The sequence below is a fragment of the Cryptomeria japonica genome, chromosome 8, assembly GCF_030272615.1.
Source record: "Cryptomeria japonica chromosome 8, Sugi_1.0, whole genome shotgun sequence".
Lineage (NCBI taxonomy): Eukaryota > Viridiplantae > Streptophyta > Pinopsida > Cupressales > Cupressaceae > Cryptomeria > Cryptomeria japonica.
In genome coordinates, this window is record NC_081412.1 from 444297936 (window position 1) to 444320817 (window position 22882).

Below are 22882 nucleotides of genomic sequence, written 5' to 3' on the forward strand. Positions count from 1 at the left end.
TAGTTAGGACTGTAATACGAGTTGTTAAAATAACTCATATATTTGGGAGAGCTGTTCCCTATAAAATAGGATCTAAAAAATCCTATAAATATGTATTGAACGAAAAGTGATATAGAAATATAACATTATTACTGTTTGTATAATTTTTTATTGTCCATCTCTATTCATTTTTTCAATATAGTATCAGAGCTGGATTGGGTGTTATTCTCTCATTGAAAGATGAGAGAAGAACCCCTCTCCAATCATATGTATGCTTGCTTGGCTCTCAATTCGCATCAACAAAGGGGTTTGTGTCCACGAAAAAAAAAATCCGCTGATCACCATAAAATGCATTTCAATTTTTAGAATGCTCTATTTATTTTTTACTGCACAATGTTTAGGTATGGAAATGTGCAAGATCGATTCATAGAATACATGATATGCTTTGCTATTGAGAAGTTTACTTGAGAAGGTGGGAAGGAGGTTGTCAATTAGGTTATAGTCTTTTTCACAATGGAGAAGACTATAAATATAGTATTTTCAATGATTTGGTGTTTTTGGCCCATCGGCAAGGATTGGAAATCAATGTGAGATGTAACAATCTGTGAATTCATTTTCACAATGCAATGGATTTATGGTACACCATCTCTCAAGTTACCCCGTCAAAGCCCTTGATATGCTATACATAAAAATTCAAAGTTGGCTAGAGTGTTGTTTGGAGTTACTGATGAGTGTGGTTTGAGTTGGAATATTCATTGCTAGTGAAAAAAAAAATCTCGGTTGAGAGACCAAAGAGTTTGTCCATGCGTTTGAAATTTGTTTCTTCACTTTATGAATTAGATTTACATTGATGACTCTAAAGCATAGAATATTGTGTAGTTCACTTCATTTAAAGGAGTATAATGGAGAGAATGTTCTCTCTCAGGTTTGCATAGCTGTGATGCATGCTTATTAGCTGCAAGCAACAACAGGTGTCTACATGGTGCAATGAGTGTTGCTGATATAATCTTACGAGAAAGAAGGAACATATATTCTTATGGTCAATCAAGCCAGCTATTTCGTAGTTGGATTAGGCTCATTCAAAGTAACTCATGATTACCCATAGCTGTGTGATGTCAAACAACACGATACTTCTGTACAAGCTGGTGAAGGTCTTACTAAGTGTTGTCTCCAAGGTGTCAAATTTAGTGGATATAGGAATGCTATTTATAATGTTCTTGGTATTGTTGTTGGTTTTTTAGCTTTAAAATTTATGATTTAGTTATTGTCAGATAGTAACTTAAAATGTATTATTAGTTCACAAGGAGACATTTTTTTGTCATAGACTAAAAATCAAGGAGTGTCATTTTGTTTAGAATAGAGTCCAATTTTTCCTCTTCAATTTATGAGTTGTTTGTCATGTCATTAAAAGAATGAAGGTCAAAATTTTAAAATTGTCGATTTTTTTTCGTCTCAATTGTAATTAGAGTGCAAGATCGGTGGTACCCGAGATTCATTGTAAAAAGTTCACATCAAGGGGAGGAGCCAGAGGATATATTCTTTCCTTGCAATCGTGAAATGTGCCTTCGAAGACAAGTTTGCTAAGTAGCATATGGATTGGAGGATGGAGGCACAAGAGGTTGGAGGACATTAGACGGCCTCTCGTCAGTCACTAGCGACGGGGATGTGAAATTGCATTAGTGACAATTTATTTGTGCCAAAATGACTAAAGCCAAGGTTAGTTTCCAGGTGGCAATGGCAATTCTCTCATATCATTTGTGATCAGAGTGGCAATGATCTATAATGGTGGTTGCATACACGACAACAAGGGCTTGGTGTTCAAGATTTTTATGTAAGTGATTGGATGTGTTTTGTCCCCAATCACTATTGTTGGTTGTTTGTGAGTGCATGTGTTTGTCCCCATTCACAAGATGATGTAAATGATTGGATGTGTTTGCCCCCAATCACAAGAGTTGGTGATCATGATTGGATGTGTGTGTCCCCTATCATAATTGTTGTGAGTAGATGTGTGTGTCCCTGTTCATAACCTTGATGTTGGATAGATGTCTTTGCCCCTATCCAAACATGATGTAAGACCTTGGATAGATGTGTTAGTCCCTATCCTTAGCTCCATGGGTAGATGTGTTTGTCCCTACCTTGGATGAAAGTATAGTGAGCATAGTGAGGCTAGTTCCACTATTGCTTGTCAATAGTAGATGTTTATCCCTACTCATATCATATGATGAACAACTAAATGTGGTCATCATGTAATATTGGTCCAATTATCCCCATTCGGAGATCAATGCAATATGGGGGGTGTTGGGAATATTGCATCATCAAGTTTGTTAGGTTTGTTAATTAGAATAATTAAATGATAAAATAAAAGTGAGTTATAATAAAAACTCATGTAGCTATTTTAAGTGTGAAACCAATTAGTTGGGACTGTAATGAGTTATTAAAAGTCCATATCAGCAAAAATCGTTTGGGGAAAAAATCGACAAACCAAAAGTAAAGTGTTTTTGAAAAAATCAGCAAAAAATTGAGAAAAAATTGGATTTAGAAAAATATAAAAAATTGTAGAAAAAGAGACAAAAACTACTTTTAAAAAAAACTTAAGGGCATTTCCATAGCATAGAGATATAGAGAGCAAATAAAATAGAGTTTAACCCATGAATTGTAGAAAATATATTTTTGTTGTTTATATTCATATTGTTGATTACATAGGCAAATATTTAGTTAACTTTTTGAAAGGGCAATCCCCAAATACACCAAGTAGCTGTTTGAGATCAAAGATTAGCTAAGTATATGAAGTAGTTGAGATCAAAATTTATCAGACAACGATCAAGCTATTGCTAGGAATTTAGTAAAAGTGGAAGCCAATTTGAAGTGATCCAAGATTTTCATTGTGATTGAGGCATGGAGTTTTCTAGGGGTAGTTCAATATTTGAGAAAGTTTATCAAATCATATTCCATAGTTGCAATGCTTTATATTCCTTGATGGCAATTGGTAAGCCTTTTGTATGGGGTAGAATTCAACAAAAGACATTTGTTTAGCTGAAGTAAAAGATTAGCAAGGCACTGCTTTTGACAATACCTAGCTTGCAACTTCTATTTTAGGCAGAGACAAATTTTAATGATTATGTGTTGGAGGCTGTTTTATTACAAGTATGTAAGCTTGTTTGTTGTCACTCAAATTTATTTCATGGAGCACTTTGGATATATTGCTCACATAATGAATTGAATGTCTTTGTTTGAGCAAAAATTAACTATATCAATTATAAATTGAAAATCATGTATCTATATCAATATATATGATATGTCTTCAGATGTTTAGTGTTGTGGTAGAAACACTTCATTGGTGAGGTAGCCATCAAGGTTCAAACCCCTGTTGGGCCATTGAGCTCGTAGGCTTTTTATCTTTGTTGGGCCGTTGAACTCGTAGGTTTGAACAAGTGAAGTGTGGGGAATGATGACCCCTCAAAAATGGCCTCATGGGAAGAGATCCTCTGTAAGTGGTCTCTCTGGGATCAGACCGAGCTAAAACCCGGGTTTCCTCCATCAAAAAATATATATATTATATTTTATATTAAAAATTAAATATGTACATTATAAATTTTACATTATAATTAATTTATAGTTTGTTATGTAACTATTAATATATATTTATAGTCTTTAATAGTTTAAATTTCAAAACTACTTTATTGTATTAATCAACGTTTTAAAACTCGGACTCGCCACAGACTCGGCAAACCAAAACTTTGGACTCGGACTTGGACTCGTGAAAGACTCGCGGAAGACTCGACAAAAAAAAAATTGTAGTTTTACAAAAAATACATAAAGAAATTAATGCATTTAGAGAACATAAGAGCCATAATTGAAACATTACATATGTCATATGATCTACAAACACGCAATATTTGAAATTTCATACTCATAGTTTCAGCTCTAAAATGTATAACAACAGCATAAGTTTATAAATGTTTACAAAATTACATATAATGATATGTCCAACTCCAAATGTGAAAAACAACAATGAACAAACTAAAGAGAAGACTACGTCTTCCTCTTTGTGTTTCTCCTAATATAGCTCAATTTTCCAGGCCTTGAGCTAGAAGTAGTAGCAGTGGGTGTTGTGGTATCTAAAAGGTGAGATGATTCTTCTTCAAAGTCAAAGTCCTCATCCTCGTCCTCATCTTCGTTCTCATCTTCATCCTCCATTTCATCCAATCTTGCTCCTTCTGCATCATGTGCTGCTCCTCTCTCTATTTCTGCAATTTCTTCTTCGGTAAGGAGGACATTGTCACCATCATTTTGTTCATTCACGGTCCAATCACCATATGGATCAATTTCATCCAAGTCAATGGCCTCATATTAAACACCCTCCACTTGTCTAACTCGAAGGCGAAGGTTGTACCGAACGAAGACTAGATCTTGGACAATGAACATTTCCAAATTCATAAATAGATAGTCAACGTGTCAAACTCAAATTCAATAATGAACTTTTTTCGAATTCATAAATAAAGATAGAGCAATTGCAAATGTCAAATCTCACCTCCAACTCATCAAGAACCTTGTCTTTCAACTCAAGATTAGGTGCCATGTTATCAATGCATGCAATAACACCTGCCATGACCTTCTCATCAACCCTAAATGAATCAGAGAAGTAGAATTTCGGGTTCAAAAAGTAGGCGAAGGCATGCATCGGTTGGTGGAGTTGGTTTGTCCACCTACGATCAATGATGCGCCAACGGATTTCACATTTTTTTGTATTTCCTCGATAGTAATGTGAAATGGCCTCTTTGGCCCTATCCATGGCCTCATAAATGAAACCCATTGGCATGCCCTCTCCATCCACCATACGAAGAACCCTTACCAAAGGTTCTGTCACCTAAAAAAATGAAAACAAATTTTAAATTAGTACAAAATTAACCCCTAAAAAATAAAATCAGCAAATAGACAAGATTGTATAAAGTTTACTTTTGTGTTTGTTACTTACCGCAGTCAACTCCTCTCCACTTTTGGTGAACCCTTCTTCAAAAACAATGCTCACAATCTTCTCTGCTTAAGGTGTTTTGGAGTATGCATACCCCAACCAAGCATCAGACACAAACATCTGCTTAAGATGAGGAAAGGCACTAAGAATGCTCTGCAAAGTGATGAAGTGGCTAGCAAATCGTGTCACTCCAGGTCGCACAAGGTCCTTGCCATTTGTGTGTTTTCTCATCAAAGCAAGCACCCAAGTATGGTTGTAGATGAATTTGGTGACACTTATTGCATCTTCAACCACCTTTTTCACCAATCCAATCTTCCCAATGTCCTCTAGCATCAAGTCCAAGCAATGTGCAGCTCAAGGACTCCATGTAATCGTAAGATGCCTCTCCATAAGCATTCTACCTGCAGATACATATGCAGCTGTGTTGTCCCGTGATAATTTGGACAACATTCTCAACTCCAACTTCCTGAACCACCCCATCCAACAGATTACACAAAGTCTCTGCATTTTTTATTTCATTTGAGGCATCAATAGACTTTAGGAATACCATTGCACCATTTGAAGCCACCAAGAAGTTGAGAAGAGTACTATTCCGTCCACCTGTCCATCCATCAGATAAAATGCTGCATCCTTTTCTCTTCCAATACCTTTTTTGATCATCAACCACAACTTGTATATTTTTTACAGCTTTCTCTAGCAATGGCCCATTGAAGTCATCCCCTTACCTGCAACTGTTAATGCATTAACCAAACCTTCCCAATACACATTGTTTGCTGCATTGAAAGATAGATTATTGTAAAACCAAAAGTTTGAAGCTGCTAACTTTGCTTGTTCATGCTTCTCTCTCTATTCCATCTCGTACCTTCAAGTGAAGGTTGTGCACCTGGAACATTGCGTGGTACAAAAAATTAGGGTCTGATCTAAGAGGAGTGCCACTAGCCTCACCCTCATTGTCACCAAAAGATAAAAGTGACTAACGACCACGAGTGTGCCCAATGGGACCCAAAGTGGACAATGTGGGATTCATTGTAGTTGCCATGGCTTCTTTTTTTTTTTGCCTTTCTTCCTTTTGCATATCATTCTCAGCAAGAATGGCCTTCATCTCTCTAATAATCTCAGAAGTTGATTTGGGGCACACCTCCACACCATATCCAGGCATTTGTGCAAGGTGGTATTTTAATCTATTGATTCCACCCATCATCCATTTTGTACATTCGGTGCAAGTGACCTCCCCCTTTTTGCTTCTAGAAATCCCATATTTCCATGCTTTATCTCCTTGTCTTCCTGACCTTGGGGTTGCCCTTGGAGTTGAACTTGCCATTGCTGATTTAACATGAAAAAATAAAAAAATCAGCAGGGTTTTATGGATAATCAACAAAAAAAATGACAATGAATCATTTGGGAAAAATAACATTCAAAAATAAGAAAAAAATATGAGGAAATAACTTAGGAAAGGAAATAGAATTTTTTTTGGCAGCATATCCTCTTGTTTTTCAATTTTTTTGGATTTTCAAAACATGGAATTGATTCAAACGAAAAAAAAAGGAGGAAAAATCCTTACCTTGATCTCTTTTGCTGATTTTATCTTCTTTCCTCTCCTCCTTCAAACCCTACAAACCTGTTATAACCAAGCAAAAAAGCCAAATGAGGGGAAAAAAAAACCAAAAAAACAGAGTTTTATTGGTTAAATGATGTGTTTTCTGGGCTACGCGAGTTCTTATGAAAGACTCGCGAGTCTGAGCAAAAGACTCGCTCGAGTCTGAGCAAAAGACTCGTGAGTCTTTCATATGGACTCGCCAGGACTCGCCTCACGAGTTCTTGGCGAGTCGACTCATGGCTCCCATGGACTCGCGAGTCCGTGGTGAGTCCACGAGTCTTAAAACCATGGTATTAATTATAAACTATAGTGGTTTGCTCCTTCCCTGTCAAAATGCCATCTATGATAGTGCATAATAGTATTAATTTTAAAGCTAGTGTACAATTTTAATTATATACTTGTTCGTATCAGAATCCATTGGGTGGGGTGTGTAGCAATCTTGAGTCATATCGAAGCCGTGATTTAGAGAAGATTTTCCAGCTGCTTCAAAACTATCTCATATGTTTCCCATGATTTAGGATGATTGTGGCCCTTTCAAATTCGGTTGATGACCGCCATTGCTGCTCCCACTCCTTTATTTAGGGATTTTAAGAGGTCAAAAAGAAAAACTAAGGGACAAAATAACAAACTTTTTCAACGTTGATTCCACATTGACTCTGATTTTGTCTCAGATCAACCCTATTTATGAGCAATGCAGTAATTTCACGAGTTTTTCTAGGGTTTTGCAAGTTTTACAATGATTTTTTCACTTTTTTTTGCCATTTTGGGGGGGTTTTTAATGTGATTTAAATGCAAAAAATTATTGAAAATGGGTTCAACGATTTTTTTCGTGAATCAAGATTTTTTGGGGGAATAAATTGGCTGGCTCTAGGATTTAGGATTAATGGGGTATGATCGCGATTTTTTGCAAACTATTGCTTCTATGGTTAATACAACTCATATTTGGAGAGTTGGTCCCTATAAAATAGGATCTAAAAAATCCTATTAATATGTATTGAGCGAAATGTGAGATATAGAAAAGTAACGTTATTATTGTTTGTATAAATTATTGTTTGTATTCATTTTTCCAATAATCTTTGTATCTTTTTTATCTTTTCTTTTCACCTATTTTGAGGAAGCTCGATGAAACTTCAATCTTGATATTGTAGTGGAGAATGAGGAATGAGACACAATCTTTGCTTGGAATGAGGAATGAAGAATGAGACACGATCATGGAAGTCTTGGTCTTAATATCATGGTGGAGAGTGAGGAATGGGACACTGTCATTGGTTTATCATTTTATCGTTATCTTGATCTTTGACCTTTGATCTTGATCATTGTTTTCTTGTTTGCTATGTACTTCATAAGATGTGTGTTGCTGATAAAAAGCATAACAAAAATAGAATGCATTCATTCACTTTAGCTATCCATCCACTTTGCATATCCTATCATATCCATTGATCTTGCACATTTTCCATTCATTCCATTACCCATTTATAGCTTCACCTTACATTTGATCAATGGGCTAATTTGCCTTCAGTTGCATTCACACATCTTGCACACACGATCCTTTGACCTAGCCTTTCCTTCTTGTTTGTTTGTTTGAACTTTTGCTTTTTATTTTTTATGTTTTTGCTCCTTTGAAATTTATTTACATATTCAAGCATACATTCAAGAAATGAAATAAAAGAAAAAACACATTTCCTATGGCTCAATTGGATATTTTTTTCCCTTTTGGTTTCAATCAGGTGAGGAGATCTAAACACTCAAGAACATAAGACACCAACAAGCCTAATCAAGTGGGATTATCAATCTTTGTAGTCACAAAGTACAATAAGGAAAGATGGCCAAAAAGGTCAACTAAATGCTTTATAAGCTCAATTAAAGGGTATCGTTGATATACCACAAGGGTATTGTTGACGTGTGTTTTATGACCACGTCTAACACAGAATAAAGTCACCAATGGTCACCTTATCCTCTCTTGATCAAGATTAGTTCGTATGCTAGGATTGCTTAAAGTTCAAACGGCTAATCTCAAGGTTCCTTCAGTGCGTGGATGTGACTCAGTGGTTTGATGGGTTTGCTGATAACCCAAGGGGGCCTTACGTGTGTTGAAGAAAACTTATGCAAGCTCAAGGATTTTTGTACGGATGATTTGCAATGAAAGCTCTAGTTTTGGATCTTTTGGATTTTGAATTATGCAGAAAGTAAATAGGAATAGGGTAGAGAAAAACTAGACTAAAAGTAATCTAATCCTATGAACAAGGAGACGGGATAACTTGCGCAAAATCCAACCACGCTTCGCTTTGCCAACAATGCACAACTACACGAAGGCGGTGCAATCTTCAGAGGGTGTGTTAAAGATTTTCAAATCATCAAGAGAAACCATCAAATCGAACAATCTCTTCTGATAATCGAAGTTGAACATACACATATAACGGAGGCTCAGGCTAAATTTGCACAGTATGCAACAATCAGCTGCACACCAAAAGTATGAGCACGGATTTTGCAACAAGTGATCCTATCAAATCCAACTCGTCTAACAACATGAAAACAAATCTAATCTATGAAGAGAATGAGACCATGCGAGCTCCAAAACAACACAAGAACACACCAACAATGGGACAATGTATTAAGTGTTTGCTTCAAAGAACTCTTAGCAACAATCTGTGATGATAGTCTCTCCTCCTTTACAAATGAGGGGGGGGGGTCACCCCTTTATATAGGTCTCAAGCCATGATTACACAAAACCCTAATTAGGGTTTGCCCTAAAGATTCCCCACTCAAGGTGCAACAAGGTGGGAATCGGCAATTAATAACCCATTATGCCCATGTACAATTAATTTAAAGAGCCTAAAATAGCGCCCACTAGCACATTAAATGTGCCCCATGATGTTGATTATGCTCAGAATATAACCGACACCATCATAAATGCCCATCATTCTCCTAGTGACGACAACATGCACTAAGAATCTGTCATAAAACCATAATGAGAAGGCGACATGCAAGAAGATTCCTTATCTGATGATGGCATGCATTGACTGGACCCACGTCGAGTCAACCTTCCTTCAGCAATAAGTACGCCACTATTCAACCAAGAGACTTTCGTCCAAAAAATGGATGACCATTATCTCGTTCATTTATGGCGTATGCAATGAATCTGCCGACGACAACTTCCAGTTCTCCGATGGAGACACTTGGCACATTTTCAATGTTAAACTCCATCAAGGCAATTTCTTCCTCGCTCTTGGAAAAGAAGCTTTCCCACTCTATCATGATTTCCTGCGTCTTCTTCATTATACCGGAGAATGAAGAAACATTTGCAAAATGTTCTTTAGGGAACGAACCTACGAAGAAGAAATCGTGCAACTGGGATTTCAGGGAGTTCACCGTTATTCCTCTGTCATTGAGTTTCCTCGCAAACAAAGCTTCCATTGCACTAAGGATTTCTTTCTGTATCCCTTTGATAGACTCCTTCAAGGTGATAGAGTCAATGCTGAATTTGTCAAAGGTGTTCTTTCCTAAATAGATAGTGTAGAACCATCGGGGAAAGTCATAAGCTTCATTTTCTTGGATCACTTTCCCGTCCACCAGAGTTTGCCTTGGAGTCTTCGTCAGAGCCCTGAGTTGCGAAATGGTTAAGTCTTGGTAAACGTCTACATCCTCCCATAGTCCTTCTGCTGTCTCTAATCTGCTTAGGAGGGCCACGAACTTCGAATGAAGCTGAGCTAGATCCTCAATGAATTTTCCTGCCTCAGCATAAACATCCTCTACCCATTCTCGGGAATTTTGCGCCATTGCTCTAATAAGTTCTGCATCATCAACCACTTTCTTGGGAAGGAAGGGAGGAGGAGTGAATGAAGGTCTTGCCTCCCTGAGGGGTCTTTTGAAACTCTTGACGTATTTGCATAGGACTCTATTTTCTTCCCTCAGCCACTTACATTTTGCCTTTGATTTCAGCAACTTCTCCTTTATGGCTAAGGAAGATTCTTCAAAGTCTCCCACTACTTGACCTGTGGAAGCATGGCCAAGATCAACTTGTCTGATGATGTAATCCTCTTGCCTAATCTCACTCCTATCTTTATCCATTGCAGGTTCAACAATGTGCAAGGTCCGGGATCCAAATTCTTCCCTGACCACCTTGCAAAACTTCTGGGGAGCCTTTCTTTCTGTTGGCCGATCCATCCTTTTCAATAATTCTTCAACTCTTGAGCAGGATTGGTTCCTCCTTCTGCCTCATTCCCCAGCTTGCCTATCAACCAGTCTGGAGCGGGGATGGAATGGCTATAATCTTCTACATGCTCCTGTTCCTGAGATTCTTCCTCCATTTCACCAAGGATAGTCTCCACGAAGCTATCCTGGCGAGCTTCTTCCTGGTGCGGGGGACTTTCTTGCCTTTGACTTCTCTGTCGACGGTGGCCTTGTGAAGCATTGATGCTGAGTATATGGGGTGCTTGAACGCTCCTTGGAAGTGGACCTGTGGATTGTGGAAACATCTCCACTTCCCGCACGCTTGAGGAACTAACTGGTGAATGCTCCCTTTCTGTCCTTGCTCTCTTTCGTGGAGGTTCTTCTTGCTGGGCTCCTTGTTGAATCTCGTGTGGGATTTCTTGTTGGATATCCTTCTTCTTTGTTGTCCTTGGTCTCTTTGGGGCATTTTTCCCTTTATCCATCCGGGCTTCCCTTCCTGCTTGAACCTGTGAAGAGCTTTCAGTCGCCTCACTATGGGAATCCATACTTCCCATTAGCTGGTATGTTAGATGGACATTTTCTTCCACCAACTTTCTTATTTGCCTGTCAATCCAGTGCTTAGTGAATTTCAGCACTGGTCTAGCTAAGATATTCAAATCCTCCATCTCGGGCTCTGACCAATCTGGCAATTGAATAGGTTGATCCTTTACTTTCTCGAGTTCAGGTTGTGTCAAATCTGCATCTTCCTTCACCTGATTTGGGACTTGATAAATTTCCCTTATTCTGATGGTGTTGAGGGGCAATCTGGAATGCATTATCGTTCGGACCTCAAGGTCATCCTCGACACTTGCCCAGTAATCCTCCAAGTGAAACTTGTGTATGAATTTGACGTCGGCAATCTTCCTAATTTGGCTGTAAGGATCATATTGGGTCCTGGATGTATAAAATGGCAGGCGATAGAATGTCAATTTCCCTGTTGCACTTTCAGCGGCTTCCAAACCTAGGCATATCTCCATGAAGTCACCCAAGACAACTGGAAATTCAATTGATTGTTTCTTCTTCTTCTTCTGCAGCTGATCATAGGCAGTTAACTGCCTCATGAGCTCAAGCAATACAAGCTTGTCTGACAGATATCTGGGTTGTTTGTATGACTGGAAGGAGAATCCTTGCGTCCTGATGTAGGTGAATTTAGGAAATTGCAAGAACGCAGCTCCATACTTCTGGACCAAGGCACTTGCTTGTGGCGACAACCTCACGTGCAACTTATTCTGCATAAGTCGTGTCAAGTACATGGTGAAGGTGTCATTCGCCAACCTGTAAGAACTAACATTGTGGATATGCAGCTGGGGATAACACTCATGTACTTTTTAACTAAGCTGGTCTGCAGCCCATGATTCCTCTTGCTGGCAGCCCATCGAATCCTCCCCTTCGTGCAAGCATATAGAATAGGTAGGAGTTCATGAAAAAGGACTGGGACCTTATCTCTTTTAGGTTCTTCAATTGTTCATGCAAGTAGTGACTGATCAATCTAGCCCAATCGATCAACTTATTTGAATTCATGATCTCGCCTATGTAGAAGAACATCCAGGCCTCAAAGTTCACCGAATGTGGGCATCCCATTACTTTGCTTAGCATTTTTATCAAGTCTACATACTCCTGCTTGAACTCGAAGATTGTGAGAGTTTTGGGCATCTTGGAAGCGTGCACTCTAGGCTTCAGCAACCACTGCTTATTGATCAAATCAATGCACCTGGCAGGGCCTGCTTCATATACTGCCTAAGCTCTGCTGTTGGTCCTGTACGTCATGGAATAATGTGAAGGGATTCTGAAAGCTTCACCTATTGACTCCAAAGTCAATGTTGCTAGTAACTTGCCATCTGGCGTTGAGATTGTTTTTCGCTCCAGATTATAATGTGTTGCACATTCCAAGACCAGGTCTGGGCATTGAATCGCAAGAGGAAAACCAGTTGCCGCAACTATTCTGCTTCTCACAATTCTGACAGCTGTCGAGGATGGATTGTGCCCTGCTGTTCTGAACGTTCGAATCTTGAATGCAACCAAGTTGAATGTGCCTAGGTTAGTATCGCTGATTTCATCCCATCTTGAATTCAACCGAGAATGAGGAAGAAAACTTTTCATTTCTGCCTTGATCAATGCTTGCCTAGAGATATTAGCTGCCTTGATTGATTCCGCCATCCCGGAAGCACCTTGAAAAATGATGAAAACAGAGACTAAGTATGACCACTTTTCACTTCTCCACTATTTTCCTGAATCTCGCACGTGAGAAATGAAATGCCTTTCCAAACTTATATAGAATTCTTCAAAATGTCTTGCTAAATTAGGAGGCATTTAATTAGTAATTGCATGCATGACGCGTCATACTTTCCCCAATCACTATGCCATGCAAAGGCAACTTCCTATGTGAATGAGTTCAAATTTAGAATTTTCCTTAAATGCTCTAAGTCATGCGCTATACTTGGAAGATTCCTTTCGCCAACTCATTGATTTTCACTCTTTCCAAATTTGGAGGGAATTTGAAGGATTCTCTCAGGATTTGCTTGATTCTACTTTAATCTTGTCGCCTCTTGCTTTTGAAGGAATTTCCATGTCTCTTTTCAACATCCCTATTTTTTAGGGATCCTCCTAGAATGTAGGAGTCAAGTTCATTCGATGGAGAATTTCATCTTGATTCCGAATGTTTAAAATTTTCCACACTCAGTCGAGATTCGGTGTCTAAAAATAGCAAATTCAAAAATTTGCCCGAGGGGAATTTTGCTTTTTATTCCTCCTTGACTCTTTGGATTCCATGCCTTAGGTAAAATTTCAACTTTTAGCTTGGGCGCAATTTTCCTCTGGCCAAGGATTCATGGATTTTGTCATTTGTCCTTGCCTGACCCATTTTGGCACCCAACTGCATACTTGGGCGCAATTTTCCTCTGGCCAAGGACTCATGGATTTTGTCATTTGTCCTTGCCTTCCTTAGTTTGGCGCCCAACTGCATCCTTGGGCGCAATTTTGCTTATGCCATGGATTCATGGAATTTTCCATCTGTCCTTGCCTGACCCATTTTGGCACCCAACTGCATACTTGGGCGCAATTTTCACTATGCCATGGATTCATGGATTTTTCCACCTGTCCTTGCTTGACCCATTTTGGCGCCCAACTGCATACTTGGGCGCAATTTTCACTATGCCATGGATTCATGGATTTTTCCACATGTCCTTGCCTGACCCATTTTGGCGCCCAACTGCATACTTGGGCGCAATTTTCACTATGCCATGGATTCATGGATTTTTCCACCTGTCCTTGCTTGACCCATTTTGGTGCCCAAGTGCATACTTGGGCGCAATTTTCACTATGCCATGGATTCATGGAATTTTCCATCTGTCCTAGCCTGACCCATTTTGGCGCCCAACTGCATACTTGGGCGCAATTTTCACTATGCCATGGATTCATGGAATTTTCCATCTGTCCTTGCCTGACCCATTTTGGCGCCCAACTGCATACTTGGGCGCAATTTTCACTATGCCATGGATTCATGGAATTTTCCACCTGTCCTTGCCTGACCCATTTTGGCGCCCAACTGCATACTTGGGCGCAATTTTCACTATGCCATGGATTCATGGATTTTTCCACTTGTCCTTGCCTGGCCCATTTTGGCGCCCAACTGCATACTTGGGCGCAATTTTCCTCTGGCCAAGGATTCATGGATTTTTCCATCTGTCCTTTTGGAATGACTTCCTGAACCTTGGTGAATTTTTGAGCTTTCCATTTTAGGCATAGGCTTCCAGCACTTGATCAATTTCTGGCTTTCTCTGTCTGCTATCTGATTCTCTGGAATTAGAAATATCTGCAAATGCCTGATCCTCGTCGCCTTGTCTGACTGACCTTGCTAGTACTGACTTTCCAAAAATAGAAACCTTCAAGGTGTCAGGGTTAGATCCCTAGACAGGGTGCAGGAATGACTTACTATAAATAGAAATTACTAAAAATAGTAAGTTTGATTTTTGGCAAAATGACGACATTCTGGGACTTGGAAAAATCCCTAAAAAATAGGGACTTTCTAAAAATAGAAAGTTGCTCCGTTTGGGCTCAAATTTTATTGGGAGGTTCTTTGAAGGGCCCTGATTCTAGTTGTATGTTCAGTTTTCCCAAAACCCTAATAGAAACCCCCTAAAATCTAGGACAGAAGGCAAAAACCCTAAAAAGGGACAAAACAGGCCCTAGACCTCATAGAATTCGCTCGACAGAGAAGAAGATCACCTCTAACCAACCCTCGAACATCCGCAAAGCAGAGAGATTGAAGAGATTGCCACCAACACACCCACAAAAACCAAGACCGAACGATCGGAAGGGCCTAAAAAGCTAGGGGGTCCCTATCTAGGATGGGGTGATGTGTGATTAGGACACAACAGGTACATTGAGGCCTAAACTCGTAGATGAAAGGGAACACTGACAAATAGCTAGGAGGAAAGGGTAACCCACTCTCCGCCATCACTTCTCTATGGTATAAAATTCTTAGAGATTTAGCCTAGATTGATAATAATCCACTTTCAAGAGGTCCTCCCCTAGAGTGATCACACTTCTCTAGGCAGGCCCCCTTAAAAAGTAAAAAGCAAGATCACTTATTTCTAATCCTCATGTTTGTCGCTAGGATGCGAAAGAAGAGCATATGTAAGTAGACATTGGGGATTAAAAGACAAGGGTTTATTTTAGATCCAAACCCAAATGTGATACGTTGATTTTAAGCCCAATATCAATGTGAGGAAACACATCAAACACGATAGCAAACAATGACTTTCTAACGGTAACAAAGGCTCTGATCACTTGGAATGTAAAAGAGAGGGTTTAGAACAAGTCATCCTGATTTAACACTTCCAATCTTTCTTGATCTAATCCAAGTAAATCCAAGCTAGCTTTACTAATCTTTAGATCTTGAAATTCTACATGCAACCACAAGAGCAAACCCTAGGAAAATGATGTTGGAGAGTTAGAATTAGATTGACATGGCTCATATCTGTTGGAATCAAGGAACACTGAGAGGGGGGGAGGTGGGGGGGTGAATCAGTGTTCTGCAATCTTTAACATTATTAATCTGATTCTTCAACCATCTAATGCAAATCAACAAAAGAAAGATGTAAACACATAAAGCAAACATCCACAACACCATAACACCAGATTTATACGTGGAAAACCCAGTTAAGGGAAAATCAACGGTGGGAACCTACCCACAATGAGATAATACCCTATTAGGAGTAAATGAAATGTTACAATGGGGAATGCACATGCATTCAGGCACACTGCCTAGAGCTCACTACTCAAATTACAAAAAGGGCTACAACCCGGAAGGCTCACTGCCTTACAAAATGATTGCAAAAGATAGAAGAAGGTTTTAACTACTGAATAGCATCAACAAATGCTTGAGTATAATTCTGGTTAAGCACAAAACACATAATCTTACTTTGCTCTACTATACTACTCTGTTCGGATAATCTGCTATATTTTGGAGCACAAATCCTTCACTTGCGCACGTGAAACTGTGCAAAATCACTCTCAACCATTTCCCACACAATATCAATCACTCTTATATATCCGCAACATCGAATCGAATCTTTTTCATGTCGGCCCAAAAACGCATAACACAAATGAAACCTATATACCAAGTCGGCTCAATCCAAACTCAAATGCATATGCGGACCAAAAAGAATTGTCCACACGCTTCCCATATGTCGGCTAATCATCCTCAAACACAATTACAACCACCAAAATCGATCCACATAATCCGCACAATGATTTACCACACAAGACTGCTGATGAACACTGTTCTATCCAAAAACCTATATATCGGACCTTCCAACTCACTCAAGAATCATCACCGGAGGCCACAAACCTGGAATAAGGTAAATAACACTTCCTTTAAGCTTCCCACAGATCCGCAACCCAAAACATTTACCAGAAATGAACCGCCAATCAAAATACTGCATACTACCGGATACACTGCTCTATCTCATCAGACCTCTCCGGGCCTTACCAAAGCTCAATCACACTTCCGGTATGAACAAATTATGATCTGTGGATGGAATGTCTGACATCAGTTGCCATCAATGACAACATCTGATCATCTATGCAGTGTCTCTTGCCAACAAGATCTAATTGAAAATACAGGAGATTAAGATTGCAAATTAAGAAAGATTCATTGAAACGAGCAAGAAATGAAATTTACAGCTTAAATTTTAAATAATACATGTTGCATAATGCAAGGGTTCAAGAAACGAGCATTTTCTTCTTGTTTTTCTTTCTAGGTCACTCAAAATCCTTAAATAGAGGGTACACAAATGGAAATCTTTGGTCTTCAATCTTCGCCAAACAAGGATTTTTGCTTTTGTTTCGCTCAATTTGCACAAAGTGTAGAAGTAGAGGATACACAAAAGATGAAATTTTAATTTGACTTCTACTCATATTTATGCAAATATTCATATATAATAATAATAATGTTCAGGGTTATCTAACTGCTGTTTTCATTGCAAACAACGATTCAGCAACCCTAAAAATATTTTATGAAGATATATGATTATATGAACATATTGTATATGATTTAGGAATTAACCTTTAAAACAAAATGTGCAAATTCCAAATATGATTGGACAAGGCTTACCTTGAAGGCTTGATGAATGCGTTGAATAATGAAACATGAATGTTTGATAAATGAAGACTTGGCTAATGCACCCTTGCTATTGCTCTCACATTTCTGATCCAAATGCTCTCACTGTTGCAATTTGCAGTGAGGCTGGGATCTTAATTTATAGTTTTTTGTGAGTGTGTAGGGTGTGGGTAGGGCCCTTCAAGCTTTGCACAAATTGTTGAGAATGTAGAACAGATCTACTGCAAATGAACAACTACTTGCTGGAAACTTGCTGAAACCTCCCACTGAAAATCTCTGAAAACCTGCATTAAATTTCTTCCTTTAGTGTGCACTTTTAGCCTGATTTATCACTTAGAATTTGAACTTTTGGCACTGCTTTGTTTTGTGTGTGCATTGCTGTTCTTGGAGGTGTACTTTTCACTAATCATGTGTGCCATTTCAGACAATCTTTACACAGGTGTGCTCTTGAGTCCATTTGGCACTAAACAAACTTTGGATGCTCCAAAGTGGTCTTCTCTCACATTTTTCAAGTTTTTTTCATGCTTTGTAATCCTTTTGCAAAGAGGTGCTTCTGTTTATCGACTCCTCTTCTTCAATGTTTACAAAACTGGTACATGTCTTACTTTGGCGTGGTCTGCAAGACTGAAAACCACTCTCTGATAACAACTTATGACTGAAAGGGTATGCTGTCAGCCATGAAAGGACAATGATTAGAACTTGAAAGTACAATATTCACAACCCTGATAAGCAAAGATTCAACAATGACTTACAAGAAGAGTTGTGTGGAGTTAAAAGATGAAAACATGCAAAGGATCAAATGCCCATTTAGAGAAGTTAGTGCTATGATAGAGTACAAATTATCTGCAAGGAAAGGTGGATTCACAGATTGGCTATATCCATATTGCTTGTTTTAAGGAGCTGTCATAATTCACCGATTCACACAATGTTTGCATACTTAATCTATCTTAAAAGTTTAAATCTTCCCTAGAATTTTGCCATTGTGCGTATGAAGTCCTTATTTCTATTTCTGGTCTTATTTCCATTCCAGTAATGAATGTTCTCAATTTCAATTTTCTCACTTTGCCCTTGGTAAATTGTGGACCCTGATTTATTCTTGTCCCTGGTTTATCTAAATTTACTACTGGCTAAGTGTACAGCCTATTTTACAGGTTTTCTATTTTCTGTACTGGTATGACAGAAGATTAATAATATTAAAGTGTTTGATACCCATTAGATGCATTTATTTGGTGACCATTGAGTTGATGAAATAGTATTTTGATTTTCTTGGCAACCAGATAATCTGCTGAGCTTGAAAAGGTTTTCGAAGTATAAGATAAAGCAGCTTGGACGTCAAGTACAGGTTTTGAAGGAGAAATCTCTTGTCGAGAACTTGTTTCCATCTGTATTTGTGCCACAAGTACTTTGTACATGTGCAGACCAACAATTTGCTGCAATTCTCTTGAATACTTGTTTGGCCGGTCCACTGGCAGCGATTCTACATGTGCCATTGAGAGAATATTCTGCTCGTTTTATTTCTGCTTCAGTTGTGGTGGCTTTGGAACTAATGCATAAGGTCTATTCATTCGAAATTTGAAGCTAAACATTTTTATGGACTCTTTTCATCAGTCATGTTAAATTTTTTAAAAGGATATGATGATTTTAAGTTAGGAGAGTATATAAATTAAGTAACGGGAAGCTTCAGATCAGTTTTAGTAACTATGTTTTGAATCTGTTTTAGGATGGAGTTGTATACAGGGGTGTATCGCCTGATATCCTAATGATTGACCAGAAGGGCCATTTGCAGGTTGAGTTTATTTTTGTGTTTGATAATATTAACATGATTTCTGAGAAGTGAACTTGAATATGTCTGAATGGAGCTTCAGATGATTGATACAATGGAATGGATTGCAGCTTGTAGACTTTCGTTTTGCTAAAAAGCTCTCTGGTGAAAGGACTTATACAATATGTGGGATGGCAGACTACTTAGCCCCGGAAATAATCCAGGGCAAAGGCCATGCTTTTGCTGCAGATTGGTAAGGATGCTTAAAAGTTAAATGATATGTTGTTGTATTGACAAGGAATGCTTCATTTTGTACTCCTGACTTCTTTGTGGTGTATATGAATATCTTATTCATGTAATCCGCAATCTTACTTCTTACGGTCATCCATAAAATTATTCCCAATATTTAATATTAATTCCTTATTAGTTAATCTTCCATTTATTTACAGAAAGGATAAACTGGATTATGCTGAAACATGGTAATAAAAATTGAGTGTATATAACTTCCAAAGTATAGAATGATAAATTACAATATCAAGCTATTTCACATATTTGCTAATTTTAATGGAATAAATATGAGATGTTGTGGATTGTGTGCTTGTTTAACCTCTGCACAAATGACTGATGCTGCCAAGGGTATTTCCAATTCAGCTTTCAGATTTAAGCAGTTCAAACAAAATGGACTGAGTACTATATGACCTGCTGCTGTATGTACGACCTCTGGCTAAGCAAAATGTTTCTGCATGGTAGCTTGAACAGGACTTGTGTTAATAGAATGATAAATCACAATATCAAGCTATTTCACATATTTGCTAATTTTAATGGAATAAATATGAGATGTTGTGGATCGTGTGTTTGTTAAACCTCTGCACAATTGACTGATGCTGCCAAGGGTATTTCCAATTCAGCTTTCAGATTTAAGCAGTTCAAGCAAAATGGACTGAGTACTATATAACCTGCTGCTGTATGTACGACCTCTGGCTAAGCAAAATGTTTCTGCATGGTAGCTTGAACAGGACTTGTGTTAATTTTCAACGTTCAAATCCTAGTCATGTATTTTGATTAATTAAAAAATGTCAGGTCCTGATTGATGTTTCGTCAGCTCAGTTATGGCACTTTTAGCTTCAAGTTGCTTTCTGAATAAATAAAGAAAAACTCATCATCTTACTTTATGTCAGACAGGTATTAATATTACGCCAATGTTTCTAAAATTGTTAAAAGACTTTCCCTCCAATATGAGGTGGGGGATAAGCTGAAGTGGGTTGAAAAGGGTGTTTGCAGGGAAGAGAAGGAAGCATAGGGTGCAATTCTGTGTACTTGTGATAAACAATGTGTGCTGCTATGCTTGAATATAGATATTTTGCCTCTTGTTTATAAACCCATATAATTCATTAATGCATCCAGCTTAAACTAAGTCAGATGGATTTTGTGCCATGTACTGTGAGCTAAAACCATTGTTACGTAAGTCACTTCAATCGTGTCATCATGTATGTTGTTTTTGGATGTATTTTGTACTGTGTGATGCAGTGTCTGTAGTTTGTTAGTAATCTTTTCTTAAAACCTGTGTGTTATGCCATATTATATGCAGTAAAGTTGTCATAAGTCAAAGGTTTTCTAGAAATTATATGTTTAGCAACAAACATGTTTTTTTAAGAATTCATGGGATGACACTGCTAGGTAATGCCTAAGATGATCAGCTTTGTTTATACAAGGAATCAAATTAACCATGTAGGTACAGCTTTGTGTTTATCTGGGGAAACTTCTTGAATGATTGGGCTGAAAGTCAACTGTTTGACGATGGTTGTGCAATATGTCTTTATTTCTAGATTGTCTAATTTGGCAATGTCATGGTCCTATAATTAAAAGAACACTTATTGCTTTTGTTTAAATTTCAAACCATAGATTGTAACATGGGTGATAGTAACTGAATGGCTTAAAAAGTGGCTCCCGTACTGCCAATTCCTAGCCAGTGCATTGCCATGAGCATGCTTTGTTTCCCGGTGCACAATCCCTGACTTTTGGCTATAAATGATGTAAAAAGGATGTTTGTTGCTAAGTGCTAACTATATATTCCTGAAATTTCTTATTTCACAGGTGGGCATTAGGGGTGCTGATATATTTTATGCTGCAAAATGAATTGCCATTTGGATCATGGAGAGAAAGTGATTTGGATATTTTTGCAAAAATTGCTAAAGGACAACTAATGTTCCCAAGTCATTTCAGCGTGGAAGTGATTGACTTACTGAAAAAGGTGTCACACTGTTCCGTTTTCTTCCCTTATTAAAAAGTAGGGGTGTTATTTTAATGATTTGCTTATATTGGGAATAACAATAAGATTAATTGTACTGAGGACTACCCTTTGGCTATTGTTAACAGTTGCTGCAAGTTGACGAGAATTTGAGACTTGGTTGTAAAGGAGCTGACATGATTAAGAGTCATTCATGGTTTAAAGACGTGGATTGGAAATGTGTCCTAGAGTGTAGTGCACCTGTACCTGAAGAGATCTTAACTCGTATTGATTCAGCGTTTGAACTTCATTATGCCGATGAACACCAAATATCTGCAGTTGGGTCATCAATTGATCTGGAAGAGTTAAATACGCAACAATGGCTTGATGGCTGGTAGAATTTTATGGCTGATGTTTCTCTTCCATTTCATACCACTGATGAGCTTGGATGTAAAAATGGGCTGCAATTTCTGTGTTCATACTTGTATTTTCCCAAAGGCTTTTCTGTCTTTCTTCTACTTAGTGTTCACAATAGGTGGTGGTTCACAATCTGTGAATACAGAGGATAGGCCAAAGTTTGCTCATGCCTCATATTTTGGTTCATGTATTTGGGTCATGAAGAAGTTTACAGAATTCCTATGATTTTGAGATCCACAATGCTTGAAATGGAAAGTGCTTCGATAATAGAAATTTTCTTCGAGAATTTTTTTCAATCTGAATGCTTAACTTCAAATAATCTGATTACATTCTAACCATTGGCTTCCTTTCTCTTTCAAAGATTTGTAGTTATATCATCTATTTGCCAAATGCAATTATGGTGTACTTGCAGCACTTGCATTACCAAACATTTTGTTAATGCCATCTCTCCCTGCTCCATATTATATGGTAGCCAGAAGTGCCCCTTTTTGTTTCTTTTAGTTCTGTATCATCCAGGAACCATCTCTTTAGGTATATTCCTTTTCTGTCACATACACAAAATATGAATCATTTTGATATTTGTTTTGTTTCAAGGATCTCTTTGAAGGGGGTCTCGTAGTCTCTCTTAAAGGTATGGCCATTGCTGAAGCCTGAACCACATATGCATGTAGCTCGTGAATTTTTTCAGGCTTACAGATAATGGAATTTTGTTAGAATGACGCCACTACATTTCCGATTTTGCTACAGGTATATTTGTTAAAAATAAATTAAAATTTATCTTTTTTTATTTTTTATTGTAAGCTTTTCCCCCCCATTGATTTATACTTTTTTGCTATTATAACCATGTTTTGATCATTTTCACTTGTGTCATCAGTACACTTCAGGAAAGGCGCAACCTGGTTCCTGCCTGTGGTGCTGATATGGTGTATAATATTGTTTGGATTATTATCTGGGATATGAAGCAGCTGGATAATGCCTAATCTGTGGCGTCTCCAGCATTTTAAAGCTTCTCTTTCCGGCATTCATGTAAATTAAGGCAAATGATTTTTGAGGTCTCTGTATCTAGTTGTGCTATCTTTTCTAACATGATGGGAAAT

At 38.1% G+C, this 22882-nt stretch overlaps 1 protein-coding gene across 1 annotated transcript in view; it reads left to right on the top strand.

Moving 5' to 3' along the window:
* LOC131052376 (protein phosphatase 2C and cyclic nucleotide-binding/kinase domain-containing protein) overlaps window positions 1-22081 on the top strand; it is a 119704-nt gene extending 97623 nt beyond the window's left edge. Inside the window, exons 12-16 of the mRNA XM_057987025.2 lie at window positions 18657-18934; window positions 19100-19165; window positions 19273-19394; window positions 21236-21392; window positions 21518-22081. Coding sequence (XP_057843008.2) covers window positions 18657-18934; window positions 19100-19165; window positions 19273-19394; window positions 21236-21392; window positions 21518-21766 — 872 coding nt within the window. The 3' untranslated portion in view covers window positions 21767-22081. The remainder of the gene's footprint in view (window positions 1-18656; window positions 18935-19099; window positions 19166-19272; window positions 19395-21235; window positions 21393-21517) is intronic.
* The last annotated feature ends 801 nt before the right edge of the window (window positions 22082-22882 follow it).